General features: G+C 35.1%; 5 protein-coding genes across 5 annotated transcripts; 4 read left to right on the forward strand and 1 right to left on the reverse strand.

Annotated features, from left to right (window-relative positions):
* Positions 1 to 2,320: 2,320 nt before the first annotated feature.
* On the forward strand, positions 2,321 to 3,259 carry LOC108226891 (blue copper protein). Its single transcript, XM_017401885.2, has 2 exons — positions 2,321 to 2,524; positions 2,836 to 3,259. The coding sequence occupies exons 1-2, from the start codon at positions 2,338 to 2,340 to the stop codon at positions 3,237 to 3,239; spliced, it is 591 nt and encodes a 196-aa protein (XP_017257374.1). The 5' UTR covers positions 2,321 to 2,337; the 3' UTR covers positions 3,240 to 3,259.
* A 1,218-nt stretch (positions 3,260 to 4,477) lies between these two features.
* Positions 4,478 to 6,950, forward strand: LOC108192800 (peptide methionine sulfoxide reductase A3). The gene is made up of 2 exons (XM_017359291.2): positions 4,478 to 5,036; positions 6,395 to 6,950. Exons 1-2 carry the CDS (start codon positions 4,524 to 4,526, stop codon positions 6,644 to 6,646), a joined length of 765 nt encoding a protein of 254 aa, XP_017214780.1. The 5' UTR covers positions 4,478 to 4,523; the 3' UTR covers positions 6,647 to 6,950.
* Positions 6,951 to 7,389: 439 nt separating this feature from the next.
* Positions 7,390 to 7,710, reverse strand: LOC108192801 (glycine-rich cell wall structural protein 2-like). The gene has a single exon (XM_017359292.2). The coding sequence runs from the start codon at positions 7,708 to 7,710 to the stop codon at positions 7,390 to 7,392; it is 321 nt and encodes a 106-aa protein (XP_017214781.2).
* A 2,742-nt stretch (positions 7,711 to 10,452) lies between these two features.
* LOC108224601 (protein ORANGE, chloroplastic) lies at positions 10,453 to 15,734 on the forward strand. The gene is made up of 8 exons (XM_017399272.2): positions 10,453 to 10,873; positions 11,593 to 11,707; positions 12,647 to 12,763; positions 12,935 to 13,021; positions 13,797 to 13,873; positions 14,655 to 14,782; positions 15,137 to 15,273; positions 15,464 to 15,734. Exons 1-8 carry the CDS (start codon positions 10,680 to 10,682, stop codon positions 15,539 to 15,541), a joined length of 933 nt encoding a protein of 310 aa, XP_017254761.1. The 5' UTR covers positions 10,453 to 10,679; the 3' UTR covers positions 15,542 to 15,734.
* A 1,442-nt stretch (positions 15,735 to 17,176) lies between these two features.
* Positions 17,177 to 19,174, forward strand: LOC108226472 (uncharacterized). The gene is made up of 6 exons (XM_017401436.2): positions 17,177 to 17,390; positions 17,485 to 17,577; positions 17,777 to 18,026; positions 18,173 to 18,275; positions 18,604 to 18,669; positions 18,795 to 19,174. The coding sequence occupies exons 1-6, from the start codon at positions 17,234 to 17,236 to the stop codon at positions 18,975 to 18,977; spliced, it is 852 nt and encodes a 283-aa protein (XP_017256925.1). The 5' UTR covers positions 17,177 to 17,233; the 3' UTR covers positions 18,978 to 19,174.
* Positions 19,175 to 19,233: the final 59 nt, after the last annotated feature.

The following is a 19,233-nucleotide window of genomic DNA, read 5'->3' on the forward strand; positions in this document are numbered from 1 at the left end:
CATCTCCCATATCTAAGTGATGAGGTAAAACTCCTCTTTGAGTGCCATCACTATCAATGTCCCCTTCTAGTGTCAATCCTTCGATTCTTGCTGCTATTGAATCACCTTTTGATGGTAGATCAACATCTGCACGTACACGTTAATCCCGTTAGATATGTAACCTATACCTATAGCCTCGATCAAGAGACACATAACTCTGGATCAAAACTAATTTAAATGACATTAGGAGTTAAGTCCGCGCATGGTTTTTAGTGTTCAACGATTTATATGGTATATAAAGGAGGTAATTAACTAGAATTGGGAGGCGTTGAACCAAGATTAATGAATTCGGTTTACGAGAACCAGATGCTCAACTTATCTGTTCATATTTGGGTCAACAATTTTGCAACATGGAACGAGAATAAATCATTCCTGACGCATTCTTACGTTTTTACGCTTATCTTGAGATACTCATTTTCATATTACTGATTTTTCATTTTCGATTCTCATTCTCATTTCAGAATCCAAACGTCCCCTTGTAGAGATTGTTTGATATCCCCGCTGATTATATGATGCAACATATATTTGTTGTGTTTTATGTTTACCAAACATGCCCAACTACAAGTTTTAGAAGCAATAATACGAATGCAATGATCGAAACTAATGGGGAAAATCATAATTTGTGACGATGAGTTACGTAAAAATCAAAAGCGAATGTATAAATGGAAAATAGACATACCTGAATTAGAAAAGAACCAGAGAACACAAGCACAGAAAACGAGGATAAAAGGGATGAGATGAACAGCTCTTTCTGAGAATTTAGCCCGACTTTTTTCTTTCTTCAATGTCACTTCGGAGCTGATTCCTTGTTCATACACAGGCAAACCCTCGTTACCTTCTAATTTACTTGTGCTCACGGTTCTATACATGATCCCTCTCTTTTTCTTCTTTTTTTCTTGGGAAAATTGATGAAAAAATGTGAAATGAGGAGGAAGAAGAAGAGAATTGAAGAATAGTGTTGTCTATTGAATTTTCTTGCGGAGATTGAGGCGTGAAATTCGGGAAAACGATCTGCATGCATTTGTATTTGCTACTTATAGTTAGCAATGTCTGTTCTTGCTTCTGGCATTAGATGTAGACGTTTTTAGTCATCTGTCTCGTTTCTTACGGAGCAAATACATGTCCAAACACACATGTAAACAGTGGTGTACTCACACAAGCTGAGAGGGGTGTATTGGATTGAGATTTTAAAGCATTTTTTTGCATTCATAAAATCCGAGGGTATTCGATTGAGATTGTTTGAAATCCATTAAAATTTTGACGTATTCAATTGGGATTTTAAACTATGCTACAAAATCTAGTGGTATTCAATTGGGATTTTAAATTATGCTTTAAAATCCGATGGTATTCAATTGGGAATGTTTAAAATCTATTAAAATCTCATGGTATTCAAATGTTGATGGATTTTTTTTCATTTCATAAAATGATGGATTTTGTGGCATTTTTCAGTGTATTTTAAGTTTTTTGAAATCCCACCAATTTCAATGGGATTTTGAAGCATTGTACCTAAATCCTATCAACTCTGCGACATTTCATCAAGAATTCGCAAAAAATCAAAATCTCATACAATCCATTAAAATCCCAATCGAATACACCCCCGTGAGTTTTGACGGAATTCTAATCTAGTCTGAACACGAAATATGAAGAATCTGATTTAAAATTAATTGTAAATAAATTATCATATATTAATAACAAAAAAATATTTATAAATAGAAAATAAATTGTAAAAGCTAAATTTTCGTAAGAAAATATAATCAGTTGGTTAATATAATTTCATTAAAATGCAATTCACTAATACTAAAATAATAATAAAATGATGTTAAAATTTAAATTATAAATAATAAATTACGAACTGTATACTGCGAACACATCAACCGACCGAAAAAATGAATATCGACGACAACAATTGACCCCCTGAACATATAAGACTGAGAAATTGGTGAAACTGGCTAGAATCGTATGCATTTTGAGCTGTATGGTCACACTATATAAATCAAGAAAAAGGATACACTAGAGCTGGGAGGAGTTTAACTGCCCAGCAACCAACTTCAACCACCAGACAACAACAATTTCATGTGCGTAAAATCACCTTATTTTTATCTTCTTACGTATTCATGGACTAATAATAATCACTAGAATCAAAGTGAAACAAAATAAATTAGTGCCTAAAGTAGTTTTAACTTTGTGTATTGCAGATTTGCAGTTGTAGCTGTTTAGACTTACACGTCAATTAGGCCATCTAACTAATCAGAGACCAGATCTCCTATATATATCACAATTAATACTTCGCTCTGAAACATGATCATGGATTCCACATACATGGCGTCGAAACAACTAGTCCTCGTCGTCGTCGTCGCGATCCTCGGGTTTTCATCAACTTGCACAGCTACTACGTATATGGTCGGAGACAACTCTGGTTGGGACATCAGCACTGATCTCGGCTCTTGGACAGCCGGCAAACAGTTCCATGTTGGCGATGTTCTCGGTAATTTAATCTCTTTTATTCAATAATTATCGATTTTAGAAAGTACTGTACAATGTTATTGTTAAAATAACATATTGTATTCTAACAATATGTTATTCTAACAATTGTTAGAATACAATGTGTTATTTTTTGAGAATTGATTACTTAACATGATATCACACTGCCAGAACTGTTAAAATATACTATGATTATGGTAAGTTTTCTTCTAACATCATGAGATTTTAGGAGAATTGGTCGCTTAACGATTATAATAAAACCAAGATATCCACACGACTACAATGTTAGTAATGATTTATTTTCGGTTTTTGCAGCATTTCAATATTCATCAACACACAGCGTTTCGAAGGTGAAAAAAGAAAATTACGACAGTTGCAACACGAGCAATGTACTAGAATCAAGTAGCAACGGGAACACATCCTTCACCTTGACACAGCCAGGTGACACCTACTTTATTTGCGGTAACAGGCTGCATTGCCTGGGAGGAATGAAACTGCATGTTCTCACACAATCAGATAATTCTCCGGCACCATCTCCTGCGCTTGCACCGGAGTCGAGCGCATCAGCAGGAGGAGGAGGAACGGCTCTGCCTCAGCCGTCGTCGAAGAGCAATAAGCCTTCGAAAGTTGGTCCTAGTTCTGCAGCTGCTATGTTTCATCATGTTACATTGTTGGACTCTCTTTTCATTGGCCTTGTTGTTTCTACCTTGATATTTTAATTTAGTAGCCATTTCCACCACTCTTTTTTTTGCAGAGATCATATAAAGTTTGTTTGTTTGGTTTGTCCACCGGTAAATACAAACAATTCAATTTCAAAAATAAAAAAAAAACTTAAGCGTGTATTATAATTTATTGACAATTTTAATATTAAAATATTATATTAAAAAATAGTATATGTGATATAAGAAATTTTAATCTTACATGGAAAAAATCATATTTAAACACATAATATAATATATTCATTTTATATAAAAAAGACTTTTTTTTTTTTTTTGAAACGGACAAGTCGACGGATTTCTTCTAAGTATCTTGGAAATCTGCTTCTCTAAATTTTGGGCCTCGGCTAAATTTGTACTAATATTGTACCGGGAATTAATTGGATGATAACGAAATTGGGGACTTGTTTTTGGACTTCCTCTCTTCGTTTAGTTGATGAGGCGCAGTTTGGACTTAAGTTGGCCCATACTCGCTGGATCTTGATAGTTAATCAGATCTACAAGACCACAGCTGCCGGTCCAATATGCGAACCTGAACATAATGTGCTGTATGCATACGTGAATCGTGGTGCCATGCTGTCCAAGTAAAACGCCCGTCCAGGTCCAGCTGGTGACGCGGCTACCAATTCTTCACAAACGCAATACGGTTACCGTTACATTCATTTATGATGCAGTCCGACCAAAACGAAAATGTAAATTATTAAAATATACTCCTTCCCTCCTTTTTTATCTGTCCATTTTGGAAAAATAAAACGCAAGGAATAATTGATTGTATAAACTTTTTCATTAAATACCTCTAATTAATATCTTGAAAATGGTGGAATACCCCTACTTTATGTCTTGAAAACATGAATTCAACCAAGTTTTAAATAAGTCAAGCCTTGAAAATTAAAATTATGGAGATATATTTGAAAAACTATCATTAAATTAATTTTGAAAGTATAAATGGACAGATAAATATGGACAAATTTTTACTTCCAAAGTGGACAAATAAATAGGGACGGAGGGAGTACTATCATTTTCTTTTTCGAAAGTATATTTGAAATATAATTAATTAATAATTACAATATCTATGTAATATTTTATAAAACTTTATACTGATTTTTTTTTGGACAGAACTTTTATACTGATCTTATTGTTCATACTCCACTGTTTCAACTTTTAATTCGGTGAATGATAATAATCGAAACTTTGAATTATTTTTCCTGTTAAATATTGATACTATTTTTTTTAACACCATTCTCTATCACTATAGACACAAAATCTATATCTATCACCAACAAGAAAATGTTACTCACGAGAACCACCACCTCGTCACCACCCACTCTAATCACCTCTCTCCACCGTCTCTCTCGCAAACCATCTCTCTCCCAACCCATATCTCTCCCCACAAGACCCATCTCTCTCCACACCTCCCCCACCATGAACTTCCTCTCCAAGCTGGGCTTCCGCTCAAACCCACCCACCCAAATCACCCACTCATACCCGTCCGACCCATCTTCCTCCCCCGCCTTACAACCCGACCCGGACACTCCGGGTCCGGGTCAGCAATTCGCCCAGTTCGGAGCCGGGTGCTTCTGGGGCGTTGAGCTGGCGTTTCAGAGAGTGCCTGGTGTGAGTAAAACTGAAGTGGGCTACACTCAGGGGGTTGTGCATAATCCGAGTTATAATGATGTGTGTGATGGGACTACGAAACATTCGGAGGTGGTTCGGGTCCAGTATGACCCGAATGAATGTAGTTTTGGGAACTTGCTTGATGTGTTTTGGTCTAGGCATGATCCCACCACTCCTAATCGTTCCGTAAGTTTGTTATCTCAAATAAATTTATAATCATTTTTAATCTTGATAATTTGGACGGATAATTTTAGTCTTGATAAATTTATAACTAATAAGTTTATTATCCCGATAAATTAATAATCTGTGGCAATGTATCTTTAACCTCGATGAATTAATAAATTATTCGATCCCGTGGGTGGATAATATAAATGGAGGTGTACTAGTGTCTAGTAATGATGCATGGCATGTTAGAACAATAAAATACACAATTAGTCCAACTTACTGCATAAGACTTGTAGTCGATTTCGTTTATCCAATGATAGAGTGTACAAAGGCTAAGCATGAATTCTCTTGTATGAACTATCAAGTACTCTTACAATGCGATTTAGGCATTAAAAGTTGCATATGATGCATAAAGCCATTATAGTTCAGTAGAAAAGAAAGAATAGTGTTTTAGACTGTAACCATCCTTAGATTAATATGCAAATGTAAGGTGTTCTGGAATTTTTGCTGTAAATGTAGCAGCCTTGTAAGTTCCTGATAATATATCTACATTTTGCCTTTAAAACGTAATGTTACTAATTGAGTTGTGAGCAGAGCACTCTCTTGCATTGCTCGAATTCAGTTTAAATTAAAATGCCCAGCAGGAATAAGGTAATGATACACTTTTTTGCACATATATTTTATGTTGCTGAATGAGAACAGTGTGTTAATGTCACTAAATGTGATTTTATGTGAATGAGCTACGAGCAGAGAACTGTTTATGTCTTTTTCCGATTCTGGTTTAGCATGAAAGTTCCTACTAGAAATATAATATAGATACCTATTTCACTATTTGCATGCAAGTGTTGGCTTGCTGTACAAGAAGCAAGATGATCTTTAATCCGCCCTTGTAAAGTTCTGCATAAGAAGCTCCAACCAGACTGCTTGCATTTGTGAAGGGGATATTTGGCTTGAGTTATTTTTACAGAAAATAGAAGTATTCTCAGCACCCCGTGTTATTTGGGAAGAAGATGAGCTAATTGTATTGATTGATAAACGATATATGTGGAATTGTTTCATCTTAATTAATCGACGGAAAAAGTGGTATTTAAAACGAGCTGTGTATCTAACAAGAAATATAACTAAAACCGGGCCTCTATACGGTGAATTGGCTGTTTATTAATCGAACCGGCTATCTTAATTTATGTATTCTTAATACTCTTTATTTTATTTTTTTTTCTAGTGAAAGTATATGTACTCCTAGTTAAGAATACTTCGACTGTGATCTCCTGTGCTTTTAACTAGAGCTCCATATAACCATTTGGTCATAATAACTTGTTTCAAATTAAGTGTTCCAAGTTTTGTTTTTAACAATATCGCTATAATGATCTTATGGGCAGGGAAATGATGTTGGAACACAATATCGTTCTGGAATATACTACTACACATCAGAGCAAGAGAAGGAAGCCCTAGAGAGCATGGAGCGACAACAGAAGCTCTTAAGCCGGAAAATTGTTACTGAGATTCTACCTGCCAAAATGTTTTATCGAGCCGAGGAGTACCATCAGCAATACCTCGCCAAGGGGGGTCGACTCGGTCGTCGACAATCAGCTGAGAAAGGCTGCAATGACCCTATCAGGTGCTATGGTTAAGTTTTTAAATCCATCATGATTGCAGCATGTTTATAACCCTGACAATATGGTTGGCTTATAAGTTGGACTATACTACTGTAGTATCTATTTATACATTACGTCCTGAAGATTGCTAAATTTTATGTAGCTTCTAGCATCTAGGTATACATGGTTTTAGTTGCAGTTTTCATATACCTGATGTGTAAATTGTCCAACACCAATGGCTAGCGCCTTGAGTTTATGTAAGATTGTAATTGGGGCAAACATGACTTTTGTTTTCTTTACAACTTTTTCAGTTTCTATGTACTTCTTGGCGCCGGCTTAACTTTGCTTGTTTTCATTAGTGTCTCTGTCAGCATGATGCAAATGAAGTACACATAGGTTTAAATGAGCGTCTTCAAGGTAGTTGAGGGTTTAAACAAACTTTCTTACCACGATGGAATATATTTTGATGTGTAGCTTCGCAGTCACTGTAATATAACAGCATATATTCATAGACATTCGAATAACAACACATTTCTGCTGCAAATGTCTTATTGTGCAGTCATTACTAGGAGCATAAGGACATCTACGTACATTTTCAAGTCCAAGCCGTTATATCTGTATCATTAACTTGAGGCTTGCTTAACTAATAGACACACCTCATACTCCACGCTATATAGTATATTATATTAAAGCAACTTAAGTTTGCTTAACTAATAGACACACCTCATACTCCACGCTATATAGTATATTATATTAAAGCAACTTAAGTTTCATGTACTTCACCCATGGGGAGAATGTCCGGAACCACTTCCAAATCCATATCCATGACCAGAAGAACCACCGCCACTTCCAGTCCCAGATCCCTGACCAGAACTACCGCCACCAGATCCATAACCGGAGCCCGAGCCGGATCCTGAGCCAGAGCCTGAACCATAGCCAGAACCCTTGCCAAAACCATTGGGAGACCTACCAGAGCCAGAACCATAACCCCATCCGCTGTTTGGGCTTGAACCCCAACCCCAGTTGTATTCCCAGTTAGGACCGTGTGCTGATCCAGTGCCGCCTTCAGTAGCTGTGCCACTCTTTTCCGGTGCACCCATTTTGCGTCCTCCGCTGCCAGTTGTGCTAAAAGCGGTTGAATAGGTGAAGACAAAGATAAGTACTACGAGACTAGTGATATATAATTTTTTGCGTTCCATATTTTCAAAGATGAATAATGGAGGGTTAATCCACTACTATATATACTGCTAGACATGTATGTATGTGTTATGTACATATATAGAGAGTCTGATATAGGTTATGGGATCAGTGGCATATGATTAAATATTGATTGTGACTTGGTGATACTTACATGCACTAAGGAACTTCTGGGACACTTGTCGGGTGAGAGAGAGAGAGTACTTGAGCACCATTTCTCTCCACCACCGCCTCCAGCTACTCGTGTATCTTCTTTTAGTTAAGTGGATATAGAGAGATCAATTTGAGATCTTTATCTCATAATATGTTACTATAAACCATTTTGTGTAAGACACTTGTGAGTTACATGTTGAAAATGTATGTCTTCTAACTGATGTTTACCATACAATTTATAAGTATCTTACTTTGTCGCAGGTATATTTATCGTTAATGTTTTGTTCTAGGGAGAATTTCGTACATCTTGTAGAAGTCTCCTTCATTCAGTTTTAATTTATAGATATTGATATTAATATCAGTATGTGTTCAGGTGTTGAAATCATCTGTTTTAGTCGTTTTGAATGTTGTTGGTTTTCCTGTGGATTGATTGACTTGCTTAAAGTAGAGCTTTTTCTAAATGCTGATGGGATATCGAGACGTGGACATGTCGATCGACATTTAAGTTTGTTCTCCAGATATTCTGTTTCTCACTACCGACGTCTCAATAGGCGCACAAGTAGTTGAAACAGAAAACGATATTGAAAGTGATAAGCTCATCGTGTATGTTGAAGTGGATTGTTTGGACCAGGTCACCAGGCTATACCATACTCCACTTAGATGCATATGTCCAATTATGGTCATGTTGTTCATACATTTCCACCTTACAAGTATACAGATTCGTAGAAGTTGGAATTTTTTTCGAATGGTCATGTGCCTGGATGTGTGCCCTTGGTTTGAAGTCGACAATTGACGTGGCAGATAGATGATTGATTTCAATGAGATGATTTATGTGCATACGGAGGATCCGAGAAGTGGAAATTGATGAGCATCATTCTTGTGAAAATTGATCAGTATCAGGTTGAAGTTTTTTGAGGGTCGACATATGTTCATACCATTATAGTATGAATAAATTGTTAAATTCGTGGAGAATCTTTAATACAGACATTTAAAGGATAAAGAGCGTTCCACTTGTGCGCCATTCACGGATCAACTTGGAGAGGCTGTAGTAACCGGCCCCAATTTCCGTTGAGCAATATTCAACTTGTTACTTGATTCTGCGGTGGCCTAGTTCACATGTGCAATCCAATGTTTGTCCCAAATCTTTAAACATGTCAAAAAAGTTATTAATGATAAATTGCTGGGAAAGAAGTACAACATAATTTTGGTGTTACATATTTATACTGCAGCGGTGAGTTATAAATTAAATATATTATTTTAATAAAAAAATGTTAGATATTTCAAAGATTATTTCCAATTCTTTTTTCAAATCTTAGAAACAGACAAAATTCAAGGTGCTTAGCATAACAAAACTCTCTGCAACATAGTATGTTTAACAAAAACTCGCTGCAAAATTGTCGCTAAACTCGCTGCATGATTTATTTAACCAATATATTTCATCTGCAAATCTAACGGTATTTTCTTTTCAAATAATGTTACGGTTTCTCAGTGTGTTTCTTTTGCAATATATAAGTTGTAATTAACCAAGTTTCTTATTCGATTTTTTTAATTAAAATATTAGAATGTATAGTGTGGTACTGTGGTCTGCTCAGAAATTCAGCCCAGGAAAGAATTTACATGATAAAGCCCACAAACATCAGCTGCATCAGCTGTGATATTTTAGCCCGCAAACTTAAAATAATTAATACGGCCCGACCCAGCATCTGACATTCCTTATCTGAATGCATAAAAAATCGAGGGAAAACCTCAAAAACCCGAGGACCATATAAAATGGATAAAACCATCAATGCAGATGGACCCCACATGTCCTAAAAAGTAAAATCCCACCATTTTCGTTCCCAGTTAATTACTCCCTCATTTTTCTAACTTTGTTCGTTTGAATTCTTGACCCGTGCTTCTATAATTAAAATTATTACTCCCTCCCTCTTTATTTATCTGTCTATTTTGGAAATAAAAATTTGTCCTTATTTATCTGTCCATTTATACTTTCAAAACTAATTTAATGATAATTTTTCAAATATATCTCCATAATTTCAATTTTCAAGACTTGACTTATTTAAAACTTGGTTGAATTCATGTTTTCAAGACATAAAGTAGGGGTATTCCACCATTTTCAAGATATTAATTAGAGGTATTTAATAAAAAAGTTCATACAATCAATTATTCCTTGATATATGTTTTTTTTCCCAAAATGGACAAATAAAAAGGGACGGAGGGAGTACTTTAACAATTATTTTCTTATCAAAAATATATAATTCAGAAAAAAATTGTAAAAATAATGTTATTTGTATGATTAGAAAAATTAAAAAATGTGTTTAAAAAAATCAATCAATCTATATCTCAAAATGATGGAGGAAGTACTTGTCAATATCAATTAAAATTTGACCGTACTTTTCAATCTATATAAAATTGAAAAGTTAATTCCGTTTGAATTTTCTAACAAATAATTAAATATTGCATTAATCATCGCAAATTGCAAACCATAGAAAAACACACACGCAGAGTCCACAGAGCTTGAAAGAGTGAGAACAAACCAATGAGAACCATACACGTACAATACAGAACCGTTCGGACAGACCGTAAGTTAAAAAGATCCGATGCCGCCTGAACATAACCGAAACTATAGTTCAACTAGATTCCCTTTCTTGTCCTAAACTCACCACTAACACAAACTTAAATGATTATCATCTCAATCTAGAGCTCGGATTCAACAATTAACATGGTGTTTTCGACTCGAATTCTAGCCGTTTCCTATCCTCTATCGCCACTTTTGATTTCCAGGACTTACAAATTTCATAGAGTCAAGCTTAGGTCCAGCTTCAAATGTTCGTCTATGGCTTCTGCTTCTGATTCCGATGCTTCGTCGATTGCGGCTTCGGTTGATTCTGATTCAGCTGATCAAAACGCTTCTGCGTATGTTTTTTCATTTTTGTACTCAATCTTAAACTGTAGAGTAAGTTGATTATTTTTTGTTAATTATAGTATTTGATTATAGCTTCGATGCAAAAATAAAAATAAAAATTGTTGCCATATGTGGTAGTGTTGTGAGACAGTGAGAGTAAAAGGAAATCTACAAGTCAATGTATTTGTGACGGTGGATTCTTTTTTTTTTTTTGGATGTGTGATAGCATCATGCCGTAAACTATATAAGTTGTCGTGTATATCTTCAAAAAAAAAAAAAAAAAAAGTTGTCGTGTAAAGGAGCAGGAGTAGTAGCACCTGTTAGTGATGCGTATCGAATTTTGATTGATGATGGATCAGTGTATCGTAATTTAGGAATTAAAGTTGTATCTAAAAGCTTGGCGAAATGAACATGATAATGATGTGTATATCTGGTCCTAATTTAAGGATTACGGAATTGAAAAATAAAAGATGGAAAGGGTAATTCTTGTGTTCGATTAGGTAGAGCAAGTATGATGTGTGTTTTCTCTACCAACTGTGATTTAGTTCAAACTTAAAATCGAGAAGGGCTTTCTACTCAGTTGTAAGTTGTAACACTAATATTTGGGTAAACTAGTTGCTTTCTGTTTTCATACATAATACATCTAAATTTGGGTGTTCATCATTTTTCTAAATCAATCTGGTTTCATACGTATTACATTGTAATTTGTGATCATTTGGACTGGCTGCAGTTTTTGCATCATTGAAGGACCTGAAACAGTTCAGGATTTTGCCAAAATGGAAGTGCAAGAAATTCAAGATAATATCAGGAGTCGTCGAAACAAGATATTCTTGCATATGGAAGAGGTGTGTTTTAAATGCATGTTTAAGATAATTTCAAGGTCATATGGCTTTTCCACCACAATCAACATCTGATACTTCATAAATATCTTCTTATAATCTATCGGATAAGTTGAATGTTTGCGAGTTGTTTTCTTATCACCTGATCAGTGATCACACCCTAGTCACCTTAATTTGTATTTATTGTTTTTAAATATATTTATAGCTTTCTATAATCTAAAACATTATATATATAGGGATCTTGTCTAGGGAGAATGATTGCCTCTGAACCAGTCGGGGCAAACAAGTCTCTCTGTCTCCTGTTGAGATGTCAGGACTAATTTTTTTTTTTCATCACACTTTTGGAACCTATTAGTCTAGCCACAGAAGGACAATGGGAAATGCTTTGTTGAAGGGAAGCCTAACTTGCGCCTAGTTGGTGTGGACCATAAACCCTACCAATTACGAAAGTACCTACTGATCGAGAATAGGGCTAATTGCCTGCACTGCACCTAGTAGGTGCGGAGGGCTTTCTTGTGCACAGGGAAACACTCTCCTTATGCGACAAATAGATGCGGAACTTTTGCTGAAAGTCTAATCTGAAGCATCCCATATCTAATTGAATAGCTGAGATTCAAGTTTACCCCCACTGGTTCAGAAGGAAATGTTTCAAGGGATCAGCTCCGACATATACACATGTTTTCTTGTTTTTGGATGTGAATCTCCTAAGCTTCCACTAGTTAGCCTTGTTTTGTAATCAATATAATTCTGATAGAACTCCAAATTTCACCTTCAAAAAATGTTAGCTATTTATGTTCTCTTTGAAATACTACAGTTAGTTCCTTAGCCGAGTAATTATAACATTATTGTGCTCCTTTTTCACCTTTAAAATGCCTATCTATCTGAATTCATGTTCACTTAACTGCATCAACTATTTACCTGGCGACTCCTTTTCAATTGCTGCAGGTTCGGCGGCTGCGGATACAGCAGAGAATAAAAAATGCAGAACTTGGAATTTTTAATGAAGAGCCAGAAATTGAACTTCCAAATTTTCCATCATTTATTCCGTTTTTGCCTCCTCTTGTAAGCATTTTATCTTTCATTATCTAATTTTTCTTAAAGCAATGCTTCTATGAATAATAATTTATTAAAAAAAATCTCATTGAGTTTATTCAGTAGTACACTCAATGGAAATTGCTATCTCCAGCAATGATTATATTTTTGATCTCTAAACTGATATATAATTTCATGCAGACCTCAGCAAACCTGAAACAATACTACGCCACTTGTTTCTCTCTTATTGCTGGAATTATCCTCTTTGGTGGTCTCCTTGCACCATCTGTAAGTTTTCCTGCATTAAATTAATCAATAAGACCACTTCATAAATAATGTGGGTTTTAGTATTTTCATGTCTTGATAGTCAGCTGTTTTAGCTTGGCCCATACTTCTTTGTTTCCGGTATATATAATTATTTCTTTTTCCATAATATATATTTATAGTTTTGACCATACACCATTCGCTATAAAGTTCATTATGCGTGCAAAGAGTCTCAATGGTTTGAATACGCTGCTTAAGTTTGATATTCTGTGTACAAGCTTGTTTTGCCTATGCATGGCTCCTATCCAAATATGCTGTATATATGCATATAAATAATCACATGTAAATTTGTAATAGTTATATTTAAGGAAACAAATGAACACCAAAGCTTGATTGAGGGAATGTAGGGTCCCAGAATTGGTTAATACCACTTGTTCAATCGTAGGTCCAAGAGAGCATTGTATACGAATTTGCTATTTGGCCTTGTTAATATGGCCTAAACATCTAGGTATTTGCTTGACTTGAGTTGGCTATTCGGTAAGCCCAAAGAGCTCCTCAGTCAAATTCACTGCAAATAAGAAATCAGTGTATGATGGTTCTTATGCAGATGAGCGAACCCTCTGCAGATTGCATACCTTTTAGTTATCCTAAATGCCTATTGTACTCATCATGAGAAAGAAAGAACTATTGTAGCAAGTAAATTGTTTGGATTGACTGTTCCTTTACTCTCTCCTTCATACAAAGGTACAAGTTATAATTGTCTAGAACATTATTCTTGTACTTGTTTGTTTGATACCAGTTGGAGCTAAAGTTGGGACTCGGGGGCACATCATATGAGGATTTCATCCAAAGCATGCATCTTCCTATGCAGTTGAGGTATGTATAATGATATGTTTACAAGTTCAATTGTACTCATTTCCTGTTAATTACTTGCAATTGCATGAAGTCAAACTTGGAAGTAAGGAAATGAGCCCACCATGAAGACCAAGGTTGTAATGCCTGGGCAAGTTGAATTACATAAAATTGGCCTGGGATTGTCAACCAGGGCCTGACAAGTTAAATATCATATATTTTATAAATTTTGTGTAGTATATGCGTACACTCATTTAAAATAAATAATACATATGCATGGAAACTTATTTGGAGAAGCAAGATAGCAATTATATGAGATGGTATTCATGGGTACTGACAACAATAGCGTTATAATTATATACCCTGATGTGGATATCCAGGTTTCGAGCCAGATACACATTGTAAAAATAATAGATTCCGCGTGAGACTGTACAAAGTTGTGCTAGATGGCAGCCTTTTTCAGAGATTAAATCTTGACTTTTTTCTGTGTTCCTTGATGTTTCCTAGAAAAATTACATTAATAATTAAAGTGGAAAACGTTAGATGGATGGTCTTACTTGCAGTTAACTCTAGTGGATTTCAGTGCTTTCAAGAATCTGACTTGATCATTGAAAAACACTGGACTGGAAAGATACGTTTTTCTGGATATGGGATATATAAACACTAGTGTTTTAATTTACAAAACAATGGTCATTGCTCGTTAATGTTTTCGATCGTAGCATCTCAACTTGTGTATTGCAATTTGATGCTACTCTATCTCTTGTAACATGAAGTGATACTTATTTCATATTTTTTTCACATATAGTGAAGTTGATCCTATTGTGGCATCGTTTTCTGGAGGAGCAGTTGGGGTGATCTCAGCCTTGATGGTAGTCGAAATTAACAATGTAAAACAACAGGAGCAGAAGAGATGCAAGTATTGTCTAGGAACAGGTATATTTTTGGCAACAATCAATGTGGTTTTAAGTCAAGCTACCAGAACTGTCTGTCTATCCAAAAGAAGAATCTTGGATCCTTCTGAGAACTTCAGAAGTCCTCTTTCTTCCATGTCATATACTTGTTAAACCATGAAACCACTTTTTTAATTCATCTTGCACTATTAGTACTTGATATGTTGCCAAGTATGACATAGCTTATCCCCCAACCTAATGTCATAACTTACAGCTCGTATATTTTAAATCTTTCTGTGGACTTCATATCCAAGATTAATAAGTTGAGGTCACAGAGAGGTGCAATATCAATCAGAAAAACTGGAATTAGAGTGCCTTTTTTCCCCTTCTGATGCAGGATATCTTGCTTGTGCTCGTTGCTCAAGTACTGGAGCTCTTGTTCTGATTGAACCAGTAGCAATGGTGAATGGCGGAGATGAGCCTCTATCACCACCTAAAACTGAAAGATGTTCAAATTGTTCGGGAGCAGGAAAGGTTAGATTTCTATAAATTCCCTTGTACACACATACCTCGTCAGAAATGACTGTTAATTACTCTCCAGTTGGACCAGACCATATTCTCACGCGCACAAGCATTAAGAATAATGTCCGGCTTATCCTCTGCATTCAAGAGTTTAGCTTGCCGGGCTCCTAAAGTATTCATAAGATCCTTTTATATGTTGCAGGTCATGTGCCCTACTTGTCTGTGTACAGGGATGGCTATGGCAAGTGAACATGACCCAAGAATCGACCCTTTCGACTAATGGACAAACAACTGCTGAGCTCAAAGCTTAGAATTATACACTTTTCGGATTCATTTATGATTTATACCAACTTTCGATATTGTGTATATAATCGACAAGCCTCGATGAGTAAAGTCTGCTATTCCTGTATTGCTAATCACTGTCTAGTTGCAACTTAAGTTCACTTGATTATTTACAAGCTGTCTGCACTCTTTATTTTGTCTGCAAAATCTGTACAATTCAAGATATGGAAGCGCAAAGCTAATATTTTGTAGACTTGAAGATCATGAACACACGACACTCTTCAAGAATAAAGGCGGTGAATATATTTTTCGTAATTCCATCTTTTAAAAAAAATAAAAGAATTCCTGCCTAATGTTTGATTTTATATTCTCCTGCAGGAAAAAGATATTCAATTTTCAAAAACCAAGACATGTACACTAATACAACTTTAAATTGAATATTTAAATAATTAAATTTACGTCTTACAAATTACTAATATATAATCAAAGAAATAATACTTCAGTTTAAAAATAATCTTCGATGATATAAAAATTAGCATTTATTATAACAAAAAAATACCGAAATGGGGTAAAACTTATAAAATGATATTAAAATAATATTTAAATTTATAAATATCGGGATGAACTCTAACACCTAAAAACTAGCGTATTAATATAAGAGGTAATTGCATATCGCACCCCCTAAGTATCGTTCAAAAACGATATTGTACCCATACTTTGAGAAACTCAACTCGCACCCCCTATCTTTACATTTCACGAACGATACGCACCCCTTCCGTTAAATTCCATTAAATTCCGTTAACTTCCGTTAAAATACTCCTTCCGTCTCAATTTACATGTCCTTTTTGCTTTTCGCGGGGTCAAATTGACTAATTTTTGACCGACTATTAGAAAATATTTATTTATTATTTTAGGAAATAGAAAGTTACATATTAAAATAAATTAGATTTACTTTTTTGATGATTTTTTTTAAAAAAATTTTGTTTAATTAAGCTATCCCCAAGTCAAAATGATTTTACATATCAAATTTTTGTTTGATAAAAGTGTATATTTTATAAAAAATATCACATAATATTTATTTTTATATTTAAAATAGTTTATATTTTAAGTACTTAATACACATACCACTAAAAATTTAAAATAATTTGATATGTAAAATCATTTTGACTTGGGGATATCTTAATTAAATAAAAATAAAAAAAATATCACCAAGAAGTGAATTTAGTCTATATTAATATGTAACTTTCTATTTCCTAAAATAATAAATAAATATTTTCTAATAGTTGGTCAAAAATTAGCCAATTTGACTTCTCGAAAAGCAAAAAGGACATGTAAATTGAGACGGATGGAGTATTTTAACGGAAGTTAGCAAAGGGGGGTGCATATCGTTCTTGAAATGTAAAAATAAGTTGTGCGATTTGAGTTTCCAAAAGTATGGGCACAATATCGTTTTTGAACGTAAGTTAGGGGGTCCGATTTGCAATTACTTGTATAGTGACTTAACGGAGTTAACGGCGTTAACGGCAGACGGGTGCATCTCGGGTTTGAACTGTAAAGATAAGGGGTGCGAGTTGAGTTTCTCAAAGTATGGGTACAATATCGTTTTTGAACGATAGTTAGGGGGTGCGATATGCAATTACCTCTTAATATAAAGCCGAGGAAAAAAGTTTAAAAAATAAGGAGGCAAAAAATGGAGGCACTGATGGCATCATACGGCGGCGACACGTCATCCGATTCCGACTCCGATGAAACCCTACCGGAATCAACCTCCTCCGCTCCAGAGCCTTCCAAACCTCCTCGCCTTCCCCCACCTCCTGTTTCTCTCCTCAAATCCCCCAAGTCTCTCGGTAACACAACACAGTCTTATGCATTTTAACTAGTTAATGAAATTTATGCCCACCAAGTGTTTGATGTTTTGACTCTGTGTGTTTTTCTCTACAGGAATACTTAATCAATTGGAAACTGTTCAGGTCAGTCGAGTTCGATCATTTGCTCATGTTGATGGCAACTATGCATTGCATGTTTACATTCCTGGTAGGGTAACTTCTTTTTTACTCAGACAACTGGTTTTTGCTTTAAGAAATCACCAATTAAGAACCCCAAGTGATATACATTACTTGTAACGTGAATTTCCTGTATTTTCAATATTAAACAATTAGGTGTGCCAAATTTAAACTAGCTAACTATATGAGGTAAAATATTAATAACAATGTTAATTCTAATCCTACTGCAGTTCGCATACCATCTGGTTCCAAGGAGAAGTTGGCTCGGTTTATAGATAAGGTTTCTTCTCTTGTTCCGGGTCTTAATGTTGTTGATGCCGACGTCCCGCTTAATATTTTGCTAAAGAATAATGAGAAGTTGGAAGAAATCGCGTTGGGGAGAGAATTCCACATAAGTTTGGGAAGAACTGTTGCGATCCGAGTTCATCAAATAGAATCAGTGCTCTCAATGCTTCGTCAAAAGCCTCAACTTCGGAGGAGGTCAGCATGCATATCATGTTTAATTTGCCACACCTTAGTTCTAGTTCAAAATTTTTATATAGTAAGTTTAAGATTGATATTCAAACCACCATGACTAACATCTGACTTCTTTTTTCGTTCTGTTCTGTAATCACCGGATACAATAGAGACAGGTATTTGATCAATTTTGACAAGTGGGAAGTTTTTGTAAATGATGACCATACACGCTCTTTCCTCTCAATTGAGGTTTTGACAGGAGGCTTAGCTGAGGTATGTTAATTTATTCTTCCAGTTCCTGACAAGCATGAGTCTATTTAGGTCACATAACATTTTCCTTTATACTTTTTAGTGTTTATGTACTGTTATGTTATTGAGTCAACAGTATTAGAAAAAAAACCTGCAGATTACTCTGCAGTCTAATACGATTGGGCTTCGGGTAATAGTTTCCTGTTTTGCATGAATTTCTTAGTACAACCATACAATTAAAGTGGTATTTCTGAAGTGACTTATATAATTGATACTATTAGGATTACTAATGTACTGTAACATCAGTGAAACCATGGTTCCACGAGGATGACATAAATTAATTTGATTACAGATAGCTAGGCAAATACAAGCTGTTAACGAGGTCTATAAGCTTCACAGTCTTCCTGAATTTTACAAGGTTTGTTTTATACTTTACTATATCTTAGCAAGCTGTATTGATTATATCTAACACAATCGAATTGATTATATCTGACACGATCGAATTTCCTTTGCATTTCTTCAATGTTCGAATGCTGATCACAGGATCCCCGTCCTCATATATCTATAGCTTGGGCATTAGGTGACATAAGCGAGTCACTGAAAAGAGTAGTTGAAGCGCAACAGAAGAGCTTCCTTTCTGTTGGAGAATTATCAAGGAAGCCCCTATTTACTTGTAATTTCGGTGAAATTGAGTGTAAAATAGGGAGTAAGACGTACAAAATCTGAATGGTCAAATCCAATGGTGGATTTGGGATTGCTGAGTGTCAGCTACTGCTTCATTTGTTGATACGTTAAATGTAATCTTATTACTATATCTAAATAATCTAATTGTATGTTGCAAATGTACAGAGTTCAACCTTTCTGAAGTCTATCTGATTTATTGTGTTATTATTTCTAATAAGATAAAGATCTCTTTTACTTTATCTACATCTGGTAAAGATCTCAAGTAATGTGGTGAAACCAAGAATTCATATTCATCTTC

This window comes from Daucus carota, chromosome 6 (assembly GCF_001625215.2).
Source record: "Daucus carota subsp. sativus chromosome 6, DH1 v3.0, whole genome shotgun sequence".
Classification (NCBI taxonomy): Eukaryota; Viridiplantae; Streptophyta; class Magnoliopsida; order Apiales; family Apiaceae; genus Daucus; species Daucus carota.